The 15,294-nt window shown below is 40.9% G+C and overlaps 1 protein-coding gene across 1 annotated transcript in view; it reads right to left on the reverse strand.

Annotated features, from left to right (window-relative positions):
* Positions 1–359: 359 nt before the first annotated feature.
* CDH11 (cadherin 11) overlaps positions 360–15,294 on the reverse strand; it is a 33,714-nt gene continuing 18,779 nt past the window's right edge. Inside the window, exons 8-11 of the mRNA XM_081018462.1 lie at positions 12,903–13,024; positions 11,867–11,984; positions 2,398–2,649; positions 360–1,707 (exon numbers count right to left, since the gene is read on the reverse strand). Of these exons, the coding sequence (XP_080874588.1) occupies positions 1,211–1,707; positions 2,398–2,649; positions 11,867–11,984; positions 12,903–13,024 (989 nt within the window). The 3' untranslated portion in view covers positions 360–1,210. The remainder of the gene's footprint in view (positions 1,708–2,397; positions 2,650–11,866; positions 11,985–12,902; positions 13,025–15,294) is intronic.

Genomic DNA, 15,294 nt, shown 5'->3' on the forward strand with positions numbered 1-15,294 from the left:
ATAAGTACAGTGCATGCCTGCACATTTATAAAGTCATTTGTGAGACTGTCAAGAGGAAAGATAAATGCATATAACAGGGCAAAAATACTTAGGAAAACTGAACTGAATCCACAGCTGACTCATTTTGCATTTAAGGTGCTACTGCATTCTTGGAGCAGCTGCCAGCTTGCCAGTATTTCGCTAAAAAACAACTTGTAATTGATTTTAAATAATCACTTAACAAGACAACTTGAACTACAAACGCATAATAAATAGGGCTATTAAAAGGTCAAATGGGTAGTGAGGGGAGATATACATATGTAAATGGATCATTAGAAACAACACTTTCCCTTTAAATTTTTAATAAACAAAACCAGAAGTAAAAAAAGAATCATTTTTTTTATTTCAAAGTCTGCTTCATATATTGAAGCGCATATTAAAGCAACAGTACAATGTTCATAAAATATAAGTGTGATGTAACATTTCTTACATGTCAGAATACTGATATTTGTATGTATACTAAAAATAAGAACTTTAAAATTGTACAAATAGATACATTTAAAAATGACATAGAAATAGGGCGCCTCTCACTGCAACAAGACAGAGTTTTATATCTGGCACGTATTAGATTAAGATGAAAGTATAAGCAAAAAGATTTACAAGAGTCAGCAGAAACAAGTCGGATGCTCAAGAGACATTATAATTGTACATTGTCCTGTACATACATCATATGTGTTTAAGCTGGCTGAATATTATATATTTCAAGTTTAAAAATGCACTACATACGGAGTGTCCATAGTTTAAGGCGAAATTACAGCTCAGAACTGTTATCCTTTCTAATTTGTGGAAGCTTCTTTGACATAAAAGACTTAGTTGTTCATCATACATACAAAGATTGCCCGATTGTAGGATGATTTTTTTTAAAAAAAGAGTTTCCCTTCACTTAAATATTTTGTATTTCACAAGTGGTTATTTTTGTCCCCCTTCTAGTGAAGTTGATAACCAACTCCTATATTTGCCTTTTGCATGAAAAGGTTCTTCACAGTATTTACCACTTTTTCTTAACATCCGTTTTTAATTTAAGGACTCTCCTGAACCCCACCAAACCAAAAAATGCTTTATACGAACCTTTTCTTGTTTTATTTTAAAAAAATACCTGCTTACATTTCCTCTGATTTCTTTTTCTCAGAACATTAGACACAGTTCTTAAGGCCAAATTTTAACTTTATTGTTAAGAATCATCTTCAAAAGTGTCTTTGGAGCCATATAAGTCTGCTAGTTTCTTAAAACGAGGTCCCCAATTTTGTAGATAGTCATAGTCCAAATCGGAATCTGTCGTTGCTGACTCCAACGAGCTAAGTGAACCAGCCACTGAGCCTCTTCCTTCATAGCCATAGATCTGGATAGAGTCATAGGGAGGAGCTGTTGGGTCATTGTCTGCTTCTTGTATTCTTGTGTTGATAAAGTCATCAACATCAACACTGTTTGGAGCAGGCCGAAGCCCTGGCCGTGGCATGTACTGGTACTCCGGCTTTATGTCTTTGCGAGGAATAAATCCATTGATGCCGTCGGGGTTTTGCAAAGTAGCAATGTCAAAAGCTTCAGTGTCTTCTTCCCCGCCACCTTCATCATCATAAGTAATGATATTCTCTCGAACATCTTCTTCTTCAAAAACAATAAGAGGCTCTTTCTTCTGACGTTTAAGTGTTACAAATAACACTACAATCACTGATGGAGGAAATGAGAAGGTTATTATTATTATTATTATTACTAAAAAGCAAGTGAAAGAAACAATCTTCTTGTGCACTGGGCAAATCTTAGAATAACAGGCAGAAATACTGGGTTGAATCCAAAGATTCCATTCCATTCACATAATGAGCTTCTGTTCTAAGAAAGTGAGTTCTGCTTATGGAAGGCCTTCTTTTGTCCTTCCATTCACAGAATTCTTCTATGCATGAAAAGCCTTTCTGTGAATAGAACAAAACTTTTGGATCTAATCCATTTTGAACAGAGATGTGCATAGCTCACTGCAGGGTGAATTTGTATTTTAACAGGTTAATTTCCCATATGCCTGCTGGATGTCTGGAACACAATCTGAGCTCCTTTCTGGATTTGAAACACACCAGGCACTGACACCCTGATCTGGTGCTTTTATGAGCCCTCTCCGTCAAGGGGATGGTGGAACTCCTGAGATTATGCTGGGAAATCTTGAGACTCTAGACACTAAAGGCACATGGTGCCTGCTTGGCACTACAAAAAATCGGGATTCACCAAGATGTGGCTGCTGTGCTGTGCTCAGTTTGGTGTATACTGAGTTCAACATATTTTTGTAGGATCACACACCGTATTTCGATGGAGAAGGGAGAAGGAGGAGAAGCAAGAAAAGGGAGAGGAAAATAAATGTTAAGATTTCCTTACCTAACAAAATGACAATACAAGCAAGGATGGCAATTAAAGCTCCAGTGCTAAGTCCGGCATTGAGGACGTAGGCTTCTGGGTTGCAAGAGATTAATTGTCCATTTCCATCACAACCACACACCCGGATTGTGAGTATGTTGGTACTGCTCTGTGGCGGATTCCCACCATCACTTATCACGATGGGCAGAGAATACAAATCCTTCGTCTGCCGGTTGAAGCTTGTGCGTTTCGCATAAACACTTGCTGTGTTATCTGTTGTAAATAAGATAATGATCATTATAAGGCTTATTCCAGCACCAACCCCTTTGTAAAAAGAATTTGCATTTGCCCTTTTGTCCAAAATAAACACAGAACTTCGGTCCTAATGGCATGACAACATTTTAACATTATGTCTTCTGCATATTGTCATGCTCTCATCATTTCGGTTATTTGAGAATAAAATGCAGTGGTGAAAAGAACAGAAAGTGGGTGAAGAAAATAAAACACATAACTTTGCTCATAATATTATGGACACACCCATTTATGGGTATTGATTACTGCACAGAGCTTGTAAAATGTGAGACATGCATCCCTAAATGGCACGGGTATGAAAGAGACACATACCAAGAAAAACTGTCAATACCAAGGTAAATCTGTCAATTTTGGTTCCTTTCAATTTCTATTTAATTCTAATTTTGAATCCTGGTCTCCACATTTCCACATCCATTTGTGAATTTATCTTACTTCGCACATTTTGAAATGCTTTTTTTCCTAGTACACACATTTTTGGGAAGAAATTTTCCATAATACAAGGCATTTATGAATGTTATATTCACAAACATGTGCATTTTTGTGCACATGACTTGGCATGAGAACTGTAGTGAAAAAAGAGAGAAGCAGGGATCTTGAAGGGTGGTTCTGTTTTCACATTGTTTGAGACAGTGCAAATTAGTTACATTTGCCTCTGAATCAACTTTCTGCCCCATCCCTAGTCAAAAAGCACATGTCCAATGTTAGGTAGCTTCAGTCAGTCATTTTCAGGCGGAAAATACACGTCCCTCCTTTGTAAGTCCTTTAATGCACAGTTAAGGTGGGGAGTAGTATAATACTTGGAGGCTCATCCCTGCCCTACACATGTTCACACTCTGTGCAATTTAAAAACCTGAAAAGGTTGGATTTGCAAAGATGTGGAGCAAGTCCCATCTGTCTACAGCTGCATGCAAGTAGGCTATGTTCAACCCTCAAAAAAATGCACATAGATCAGAGAAGAGGCATATTTATTTGAATCGTTTATATGCTGCTTTTAAAAACAAAACTTTACTCAGGGCATCTTCCAGTCAGCAGAATAAAAATCTCTTAAATCAGTATATTTAGGAACAAACAGGAACAAAACAAACAAAAGTCATATACAACAATCCCAAATAAGCAGAATGAAACTATTTCTAATCCTGATGGGGGAGAAAATGTTACAATTTAAATAGACAATAATACCAGTTTAAATATCCAGCTCCTAATTTGACCAAAGGCACACGGGCAAAATAATCTTTAACATATGTTCCATAGATATGGGGTCACCACTAAAAAAGCCCTGTGAGCAAGGCATCCGTGGCTGATCTTAAACCCTGGGCAGAGTCAGGCAATCCTTCAAGTAACCAGATCACAAACTCTTCATGGTTCTACAAGTTAAAATCATTAGTTTAAACTGCGCAGGGACACCTCCTTCTCATTTGATCACCCTTTTACCATGTGAGCATCTAAACTATGAGCTTTTTTAAAAAACCACAATATTTAATGGTGGCCACTAGATGGCTTTACAAGAGATTTACAAATGATGGGCATGATGGCTACCCCCAGGATCAGAGGCAGTATGTCTCCATGTCCCAGTCATGGAGGTAGGAGTGAGCTTTGTCCTGTTTGTGGGCTTCCCAGAGGGAAGCAACTCGACTTGACTTGACTTGACCTGATTTGACTTGACTTGACTTTACCTTAGCAACTCTGAGAAATTAGATGCTGGACTAGACAGGCTTTTGGTCTGATCCAGCAGGGCCTATACCTGCTGAAGCTTCTGGTTCATCTTTAAAGGCAGACTCACAAAAAGTACATTTTAGTAGACTACAGTGGTACCTCGGGTTAAGAACTTAATTTGTTCTGGAGGTCTGTTCTTAACCTGAAGCTGTTCTTAACCTGAGGTACCACTTTAGCTAATGGGGCCTCCCGCTGCTGCCGTGCCGCTGCCACGTGATTTCTGTTCTCATCCTGAAGCAAAGTTCTTAACCCAAGGTACTATTTCTGGGTTAGCGGAGTCTGTAACCTGAAGCGTCTGTAACCCGAGGTACCATTGTATTCTGTATGTGATCCCCCTCCCATGTCCATTGGCTCACCCCACATTTGTATCTATAGTTTGCATGTCATTTAGGAAATGTACCTCATTTCAAAACATACATTATTAGGTACTCTCTAACACATCAGATTATTTATCACCTACCCTCTAGTGTTCTCGTACCTTTATTGGAAGGGTCTCGGGCAGGGGATATTTTCCATCACATACCTGATTTCTTTAACTGGAGATGCCAGGGATTTAATTGGGGCTTTCTGTGGAATAGAATCTCCACCTCTTCCTAATACAATCTTTGTTTTTGCTGAGAAACAAAATAGGTGTGGGGAATCTTTGGCCTTCCAAATGTTGCTGAACTACAACTCCCATCATCCCGGTCATTTGCCATGTTTGCCATCTTAAGGCAATCCTGTATAGGCAAGTTTTTTAATGTTTAATGTTTTATTGTTTTTATCTATGTTGGAAGCCACCCAGAGAGGCTGGGGCAACCCAGTAAGATATGTGGGGTATAAATAGTAAAATTATCATTATGGAATGGGGTGTCCCTATTTTCATTGGAGGGTATGCATCAAAGCACTTAAATTTAAATCACCATTTCATGCATATCCCACTGAATAAATGGAACCCTTCAGACTGCATGGCAGTCTGCAGAACTAAACCCTGAATTTAAGCTATGGTGTTGTCCTTTAAGTCATAGTAGTCAAAATGAAAATGACTCATGTGTTATGGCTAAATGGAGCTAAATACCTACCTAAATTTAGCTGTCAAAATAAATATTTTCCCTCTTTATATTTTCAGTGTATTGCCTTTGGCAGACATCATAGTATTCAAGCACTTGAAAGAAATGGCATTTATTCAGACATAATGTCACTGGGCATAATTCCAATAAAGCCAGTCCTGGAACTAAATTTGGCTCAACAAAGAAGCTAATTCGTAATGCTATCATTTCCTCAGACTTTATTTACTATTTAAAAGAGGTGGGTCCAAGCCAAATATTACTGTAATTTTTTTCCACCCTAGACATGTGATTGTAATCAGATGTGGTAAGTTTATCAGTACCAGGATAAATATCTGTGGATTCCTTCTTTAAAAGAGGGCTAGTGTGATTTCCTTTTTTCCCTTTTCAAAGGCCATGGAATCCTTATATGTGTACACAGGGGGGAAATAGCAATTCTAAATTTCATGGTTGTGTACTGCAAAAGGCATGTGATCCGCACACACAGAGGTGTTAGATCAAGCATAAGTAACCTGCAGCCGTCCAGTTGTTGTAGGGCTCCAACTCCAGTCAGCAAGTACATGTATTACTCCAAGGTCTATAATAATCTTAATTCTTGCATCCTCTAGAATCATGAAGTTGCTACTACTTTTATTATCCACTCTGAATGTACTGTAGGAGAAGAGCGGGGGGGGGGGGGGTTGGGAATCCATTCCAAACAACTTCAAACTCCATTAATGTTGTTTTTCTTTCAAAAGCACCAGCAGGTGGCTGCTATCTCCTGATCCAATCGTTCTTCATAGATTGGTTGCAGTTCTTTTATATGTTTATGGTATTTCCAGAAAAAACTTATTTCCTCCTCTTTGATGCTCCTCTAGACGCCTTGGGAAAAAGTCTGTGGGTTTGTTTATTCATTGAAATGCCCTTTCTTTTTCATTTTAAGCAAGTCAAAGAAAGTTTGGTATAGATTATTGAATTTTACCACCTGCTGTACAGCAGACCAAATATCATTGACTGTACTCCAACAACAACAAAATGCATCAAAAAGAAAGCTCTCCTGAGCTCAGTAAAATAAGAGTGTGGTGGCCTGGGCACGCATGGAAGTCCACAGCTTGGGGCTGGCAGCTTTAGCACATTCACATCTCGGGTCCACTTCACAAATATCATTCTGTGTTGCAGAAGTGGTCATTGTTGTTCATGTATGTCAGGATTCTCACAGTGGTTAGATGGACATCTGGATGTGGTTGGATGCAATTGTCTGTTAACACTTCTGAAATGTCTAGTTGTAGGCTAGGAATGATGCAATAGTGGCTTCATAACAGCAAAGCCATCATCATCTTCAGAAAGCATTTCCATAGCGTAGCTGAACTTCACACTGAAGTTGTTCAATTAACATGGTGCAATTCATACTTGTTCATTCTTTTCTTTTTGTTTTCTCTTCTTTTCTTTTCTAACTTTTGTGTGAATAATCACCTTCATGCCAGTTAATGAAATAAGATAGGACTAGATCTAATGAGCTTACAAGAGCCAAACTTGGGGACGAACTTCTTGATGGTAAGACCAATAAAGCAATGACCTAGACAGGTGATTGGCTTTTCCTTGATGGAAGTCTTCAAGTAGAGGCTGAATTGGGGATCCAATGCATTAGTGATGCTCTAGCTCTGGGTTTCTAGCATTGCAACTAGAAGCCAACAAGGACTCCTCCAATTCTACGCGTCTATGAATTTTGTCACTAAACAAATTAGGCCACATTGATAAAAGTAAAAAACCATTGACAATTCATTATGGTACAGTTCTCTAACCATCCTTAAAGCCTTCCAAAGGAATTCACATGCTTGGTCTGTGTATGAAACAGCATCATATAATACTCTTTGGTTTTTTATATAAAAAATCAATAATGCTTGGAAATCATTTAATAACTGTTTATATAATATATTGTGGGTTTGTGTCTGGATAGAGTATCCATTGTTCCAGGAGAACCTCAACATTATTTGTTTGTTTTTTGTTGTTTGTAACAGAACAGCAACTCTACATAGCTGCTAGGACTTACTACCGAGGCAAGACTAATGTTCCAACAGTTTACACCAGATACCTTTAGGTCAAAGAATACCTGATTCTCTCTCTCTCTCTCCCTCTCTCTCTCTCTCTCTCTCTCTCTCTCTCTCTCTCATACACACACACACACACACACACACACACAGACACATACACAGAGGGGGAAAGAGAAAGAGAGCATTTTGCTCATAAGTGTATGACCATCTAATCCAGGATCCTGTTCCCTTAGTTTCCATTTAGATGTCCATGAGAATCCAACAAGCAGAATTCAAGTGCAACAGTTCTTTCCTCTTCCGCAACTCCCACAAACTGGTGTTCAGAGGCACTCTGCCTCTTACAGTGCAGGCAGAATATAGCCACCATGGCTTTTGTCATTCTTTCCTATTGATAAGCATCCCCCCCCCACTCCTGAATAGTTTGATGGCTGAAGATGGTTATGTACACATTAGATTCCTGAAAAGCTGCAAGACACTTCTGCTGCATGGCAGAGACCCATGCAAGATGACATTATTATTTTTTTGTTCCTTCTTGCAGCATTCCTGAACATACATTTAAGACACAGGGCTAAAAGCACATGTTTTTTCTCATGTAAGCATGCTGACCATTAAAGGTTAAAGGGGCACTGCTACTGCAATGGAATTTCTGCTACCCATTATCAGTGAGGCCAGTGTCATGTACACAAGAATATGGCCTGACCATAAAACTGGTAAGAACCAGTTAAGGAAAAACCTAAGAGCACAAGAAGGGATCTGCATGTACAACAACAACAACAACAACAACGTGTGTACAAAGATTGTGTCTGGATGAGAGATGGTGAGGAAAAGGGATGGCAGAAAGTGGCTTGGAAGAGGATGAAAAAGTCAAGGTGATGCATGTTTTGTCTGTACAGTGTGTGCCCTAATGGAAAGTCCTTGCAGACTCTCCCCTGTAGTACATTATTGAATAAAGTCTGACTGATTGGGAATTGGGTATGAGTCTGCATACTTGAACCCCAAAGGGGAAATTTCCGCCACAGTAGAAGGGAGTTCATTTTTGTATGAAGAATCCGTTTCAACTGACTTTTAATGCTGTGCCTCTGATCTTCCTGCAATACTGGTACATTCGGTCCCAAACTGTCATGGGAATTAAAAATGATACCAGATGTATAGAGAGAGTGTGAAGTAAGAAGATGGTTGTCTATTAATATGATGCAATGTGAGTAAACACCCTGAATGAAAGCAGTGTTGTGCTTTATCACAGCATGAAATTACCCATTATCCCATGCTTTCTATAGAACCAAGCTGGGCTTGAGAAAGCCAGTAACGCCACTGACTATTAACAGGATGTAAAATGTGACTTTTTTATTATTTCAATATGTAATTACTTTTGGGAAACGAGTAGAAACTCTATTAAATGATCATTATAGGATGGTATTCACTTTAAAAGTTCTGGCAAGGGCCTAAACATAGGAGTTTTCATTAACTGGTTTTGCAGTTAATAAAGACATTTTTCTTTTAAAGTAGTGAATTCCTTAAGAGTGTGGAGGCATGATACAAAGATTACTCTGATTTACAAATGGCGGGAGGGGAGAAGGAGAAATTTTAAGTTATTTGACTTGCAAATCGCAAGACATTCTGTCACCGGGGAAAAAAGGTTACTCGCTAGAAGCCTTTAGAATTCCTGCTATTCACTTTGACTCTCTAGCTTAACCTTTTAAAAATACACGCACATACAAAGAATTAAATTAACTACACTGTCGGTCCCCCCCTCCCGCACACACACACTCATGAAAATGACATGAATATATTAAAGAATTTATCATTTAGCTGGAGAATTGGTAAAGTAAATGCAAAGCTCATACCGCCCCCCCCCCATCCAGATAAATTCAATTGACTTAAATTGTTGAGGAGTTTTTTTTTTTTTGTTTTTTTTTTAAACTGCCAGAGTGCTGTCTGCTAAAGCTACTCAGTTGAACAGATTATCAAGTATCTGTGTTAGGAATGTTATTCAATTCACTGCTTGTTTTGATTGAAAACAATGAAAAAAAGAAAACCAGTGGTGCCAGTCCAGAGAATGAATAGCAGCTTGACACAGGTTAGCTGTAGTTCAGTTAATACATGACCCAACTAATGTTCCACGCCTCCCATAAACAACCCAGACATTAAGTGATTATTTGGATGGAAGCCAGTTTTTAAAATCTATAACTTCTAATGGGAGACTTGCCATTAAACATTCCAAAGGCAATGCTAAATGAAAAAGTTGGACCAAGGTACAAGAGTTCATAACTACATAGTTGAAGGTAGTTAAATATGGTCTTGCCCCTTATACGCTCAAAAGATCACTGCACTCTGAAGGGGGAAGGGGCTCGTGAAGATACCATCTCATCAGGAGGTTCCTTCTGTACAGTATAGGAATTGGGGCCTTAGGATGCTGATGTTTGTGTGTGTGTGAAATAGCTTTGAGATGTTTATGGGGTATGAGTTGTAAGAGATCAAGAAAATAAAAGTCAAAAGAAGATGGGGACCTCCTAGACTCTCTGCCTACTATAGGTCCCACCAGCCTGCCTTGAGAGAAATCATAGCTTAGCAACATATTTGGCATTCTTGTGGCCCCATGTTCAGTCCCTTTCCCTTGTATTTCCACTAGCTGCCTCGGGAAGCAGGATTGGTGTCAGTGGTTCCTGAGATTTTGTGTACCCTGATGTGATACAGTGTAATTGTACACTGTAGGAACAGATTTGTTTTATAGATTTTTATTTACACTTCTTTGATGGTTTCAGGGTTTGAAGCAGTTTTTTAAAAAAATATGGGGGGTGTATTTTAATAATTAAATAAATATGTAATTTTGGATTATAAGGGACCAGTGCTGCAACTTGGTGGTAAAGTTTTTCTATTTAGCACAGCTCTAAATTGGTGTTTATGCTTTTCTCTTCCTCTTTAACTGCTTTAACATAGTTAGTCCTTCCCTCTATCCCCCCTAACATTACAGGAGAAATGAATAGCAGGGATAGTTTTCTATAAATGGCTCAGGATCTAGAATCATAGGGTTGGAAGGGACCCCGTGAATCATCTTGTCTCAACCCCTGCTGTGCAGGAATACGCACCCATGACCTTGTGACCATGCAATTTTTTAAATATAAAAAGTACAGGTGTGTGCATGGGGAGGGGTGACTGTGGTTGACCCCATAACACATGAGGAAGCTTAAATCTCCTTCCTAAACTTTGATCCTGGTAAAAAACCCAATTGCCACCCATGTGCAGCAATTAGGATAAGGAAAATGAAACTGCCAACTGGTGCTAGATTCCCAGAATTTTCCACCACACCAGTGATAATAACAATAATAGTAGTGGAAAGAATTGCATAAGAACATAAAAGAAGAGCCCTGTTGTATCAGGCCAAAGGCTCAAGTCCGGCATTCTGTTCACACAGGGACTAACCAGATGCCTTTGGGTAACCCTTAAACAAAACCTGAGCCCAACAGCACTCTCCCCACCTGTGATACCTAAATAGTATTCAGAAGCACACTGCTTCTGACAGTGAAGGTAGAACACAGCCATCATAGCTGGCAGCCATTGAAAGCCTTATCTGCCATGAATTTATCCAATCCTCTTTTCATCATTGCCTCTTTGGGAGGTAAGTACCATAGTTCTTCTGCCCTTTATCATTTTTTTTCTTTTAAAATTAATCCTCCCTCCTATTGGAAGCAACAGACCATTCTCCTACAATCTGATAGGCCCCAGCAAATCAGAAGGCTGCCATGTGACCATTTTATTCGTGTTAGCAGCCAGCGGCATAGCTAGCCACTCAGGTGCTGGGTGTGGCTCGTGTATCATGCAGCTGGGGGCAAGACGAGTTGCCCATGGGGGCGGGGCACACTGCATGCAGCCTCTCCACTGCCTCCCCCTCAGGGCAGGAGACGTGTGGCTCAGGCACGCTGTAGGCCCCCGCGGTAAGTGCTGGCCCCCACTGTGTGACAACCAGTGCTAGCCGTGTTTCGTTACATTTGTTGACTGAACTAAAAAGTTTCATGAGCCCATTTTTAAAAAATCCTTTTTTGTGTATGTCATTTTGTCACCCCCCTCAGTGATAACACCCGGAGCGGCCCACCCCCCCTTCCTCTGCCACTGTTACCAGCTCAGAGATGATGCGCTAGCAGATGTTCCTGAAATCGCTACAGCACTTGCAATCCCAAGGCATTAATCTTATAGATTCTATATTACATGTATTTATTAGGATAAATGCTGGTGGTGATGCACTAAAGGAATGCCTCTGAACATTGTTTTCAGATTTCACCCCACCGCCCATCCTTTGCAACAAGTCTCAGCCCCAGAGAGGTGGGCATGGATAACTAAAGTGTTACAGTATGGCATGATAAGAATAATTAGTTTGCTCCTGTCTTCACAAACCTCGGTTATCTCGGAGAGTAAAATTAGGCTTCTGGATCATATCAGGTGGCAACCCAAAGATAAATCTTGGGCCATTAGCTGCATCATCCTTGTCCTCTGCAGTAATTGTTAATAATGGCTGTAAAAGAAAGGCTCTTGTGAGCATGCAATGCATCTAAAAAGTCATTCCTCTTCCCATCCCACCAAATTGGCTCTTGAGTGAAAATTGTGCAGCTTCCTTTAGGGTGCAGTCTCATAACTATTGCCCAGCACATCTTACATCATAAGAATGTAAGCAGAGCCCTGCTGGATCAGACCAAAGTCCTTTCCTGTCTAGCAACCAATTTCACAAAGAGGCCCACAAGCAAGGTGGATGGGCAACTTTCTTCTTGCACTGTTGCTTCCCAGAAATTGGTCGTTCAGTGGCATTCAGCCTCTGAACCTGGATGCAAAAGGCAGCCATCATTGCTTGTAGCCATTGATAGACTTTCCCTCCACGAATCTGGCTAAGCCCCTTTTAAAGGGGAAAAGGCTACAACTCAGTGGTAGAACATCTGCTTTGCATGCAGAAGGTCCCATGTCCAATCTTTGGCATCTCCAGAGAGGGCTGGAAAAACCTTTTTGTGAAACCTGGAGAGCCACTGCCAGTCAATGTAGACAATACTGAGCTAGAACGAGCTGTGAACTGGTATAAAGCAGCTCTCTATATTCTAAAAGGGGAGATGTGTGTGCTATAATTTTAACTACCTTGAAAAATATGAATAAAACTTAACCTGAAATCTTAACCTTTTTTTTTTTAAAGGCCTCAGATAGACAATATTGGCTCTTTAAGAAACTTGGCAACAAGTTCTTTCCAAAAGGGATGATTTATGAGCTTCAAGCCTGTTATTAGAATACATTAGAGATGCCCTATGTCTCGGAGAACAGGATATTAACCCCCCAGAAGCCAAACCTATGTTAAATTGAATTTTCTTTGCCACTCTGAACTTAAGAAAAATGAACATCCTCATCTAATCTCTCCCACCCACAAATGAGAGGTTTGTGTGGCAGAGGTTACCTCATTGGTCTGTGGTTTCTCACAAACAACAGCTTCATAGGAATCTGCAAATTTTGGAGCATTGTCATTTACATCAAGGACCTTGATCGCTACTGGAACTTTGGCTTCCTGGTGCCGATTATCTACAGCAGTTATTTAGAAGAAAAAAATTCACAACATGGGATAAAAACATAAGAAACAAAGTTAGCTGCCCCACCCACACAAATCCTATCCTTGACCATTGATATCAGGAGTAGAGTAGTAAATCTCTTTTCCTGCCTTTGCCCCAAACCCAAAAGCCCTGTGGCTCCTTTAAGACTAATAAGTTTTCTTAAGGCATAAGTTTACATAGACTAACATAACATAAAAACATAATTTCTCAGGAGTCTCTCTCTCTCTCTCTCTGTGTGTGTGTGTATGTATGTATATATATATATATATATATATCTGGGCACTGGTGAAATAGCCATAGTGTTAGCCTGGACATTCAATTCCCTGCAGAGCCACAAAGCATGCTTGATGAGTTTTCTGCTGCAACCTAACCAACTTCAAAGAGCAGATAAAAACAAATATAATAATAATACTACCTGGGAACGAAGGAATGCATTAATTCAGGTTGTTAGTCAAGATGTGGAGGTCACCCAACTCTCACAAGTTCAGAATGTCCCATTAGCAGGAACTGTTGGTGAGGAGGGATGGTGCTGTGCACTGGGCCTCCTACCACCAAAGTTGCTGCCAGTTACTAGGACAGGAGCAAATTGGTGAGTGATAAGTGCTTTGTGGGCATATCAGCCCACACAGTGCTGAGCTCCTCACTGACATGCCCCTCTCCTAGTAAGCAGCAGTGACTCCATTGCTGGAGGTCAGGTGCACAGTGCTGTTCCCTTCTCAAAGACCACTCCTGCCCTTCAGGAGACATCAATAGGCAACAAGAGCTGAATGGGATTAATGATTCTCAGGAGAAACAAAAGTTTGCCCATCCCCCCCCCCCGAGTTTTAATACATTAGGAAGCTTTTCTTTTTTGATGTTTGTATACATAAAACAGCTTTTTTGTTCATGTGAGACTGTATTGGAGCAGAATATATATAGGTTAGGTAAAGGTAAACGGACCCCTGACCATTAGGTCCAGTCGCGGATGACTCTGGGGTTGTGGCGCTCATCTTGCTTTATTGGCCGAGGGAGCCGGCGTACAGCTTCCGGGTCATGTGGCCAGCATGACTAAGCCACTTCTGGTGAACCAGAGCAGCACACGGAAGCGCTGTTTGCCTTCCCGCCAGAGCGGTACCTATTTATCTACTTGCACTTTGACATGCTTTCGAACTGCTAGGTTGGCAGGAGCAGGGACTGAGCAACAGGAGCTCACCCCGTCACGGGGATTCTGATCGGCAAGCCCTAGGCTCTGTGGTTTAGACCACAGTGCCACCCGTGTCCCAAAATACAGGTCAACTGGGTTCTAATTAGAGCTATATGCAAATGGCCTCTTAATCTTCTCAAATTTATGCCCCATTCCATGCCCAATAAGCACTCTGGCCCAAAGTTTTGTCCAGTATCTTCTCTGTGTGATGGGCTCATGGAAAAAAGCTGCCCCATGAGCCCTTGCTGCAGTGGAGGGGAAGCCTGTATAAGGCTGCTTCCCCTGGAGCTCAGAGCCATTTTGCTTTGAGAGCTTCCCGCCTGCCCACCCTCGGGTTAGAGCCTTCACTGAGCAATTTTCGGTCATTGGTTGCCAGGGCTGGAAAGGAATTTTTCTCTCTCAGTCTACTACAGTGGTACCTCTGGTTAAGAACTTAATTCGTTCCAGAGGTCCTTTCTTAAGCTGAAACCGTTCTTATCCTGAGACGTGCTTTTACTAATGGGGTCTACCGCTGCGTGCACGCCTTCGGCACAATTTTCGCTCGCATCCCAGGACAAAGTTCACAACCGGGTTAGCGGAGCTCATAACCTGAAGCGTGCATAACCAGAAGCGTTCGTAACCAGAGGTACCACTGTATTGGCACTTGGTCGGGGTTTTCTTCACCTCAGTGAAATTACGACTTCCCTTTGTTTATATGAGGGCGGAAATGGCATTGGTCAGAATCAACATAGTACAGGGGTCCCCCCATAAGGTCCCTGAGGGGAGGATTGACTATGACAAACCCAAGCGGAGGTTCGGTATCTGCCTTGTTGGAATCTGCACCCTGGTCCCTTGCTTACTTGGCTTGCACCACGGCAATGTTCAACACTGGCCAACTCCCATCACACAGGTTTGGAGCGATCCAAACCCAGTGGATCCATTATATCAACATGAGCTTGTGGAATGATGAACTGATCCTGGAAACCAATGCCATGCCAACCCTTGCCCTGCCTGCTGCCGTCAATAAAGGTTTGGCCTGATTTGGTTGTACAGTCTGGCTCTCATGGGCCACATAATGC

The sequence above is a fragment of the Podarcis pityusensis genome (genome assembly GCF_964106645.2).
Source record: "Podarcis pityusensis genome assembly, chromosome: 8".
Lineage (NCBI taxonomy): Eukaryota > Metazoa > Chordata > Lepidosauria > Squamata > Lacertidae > Podarcis > Podarcis pityusensis.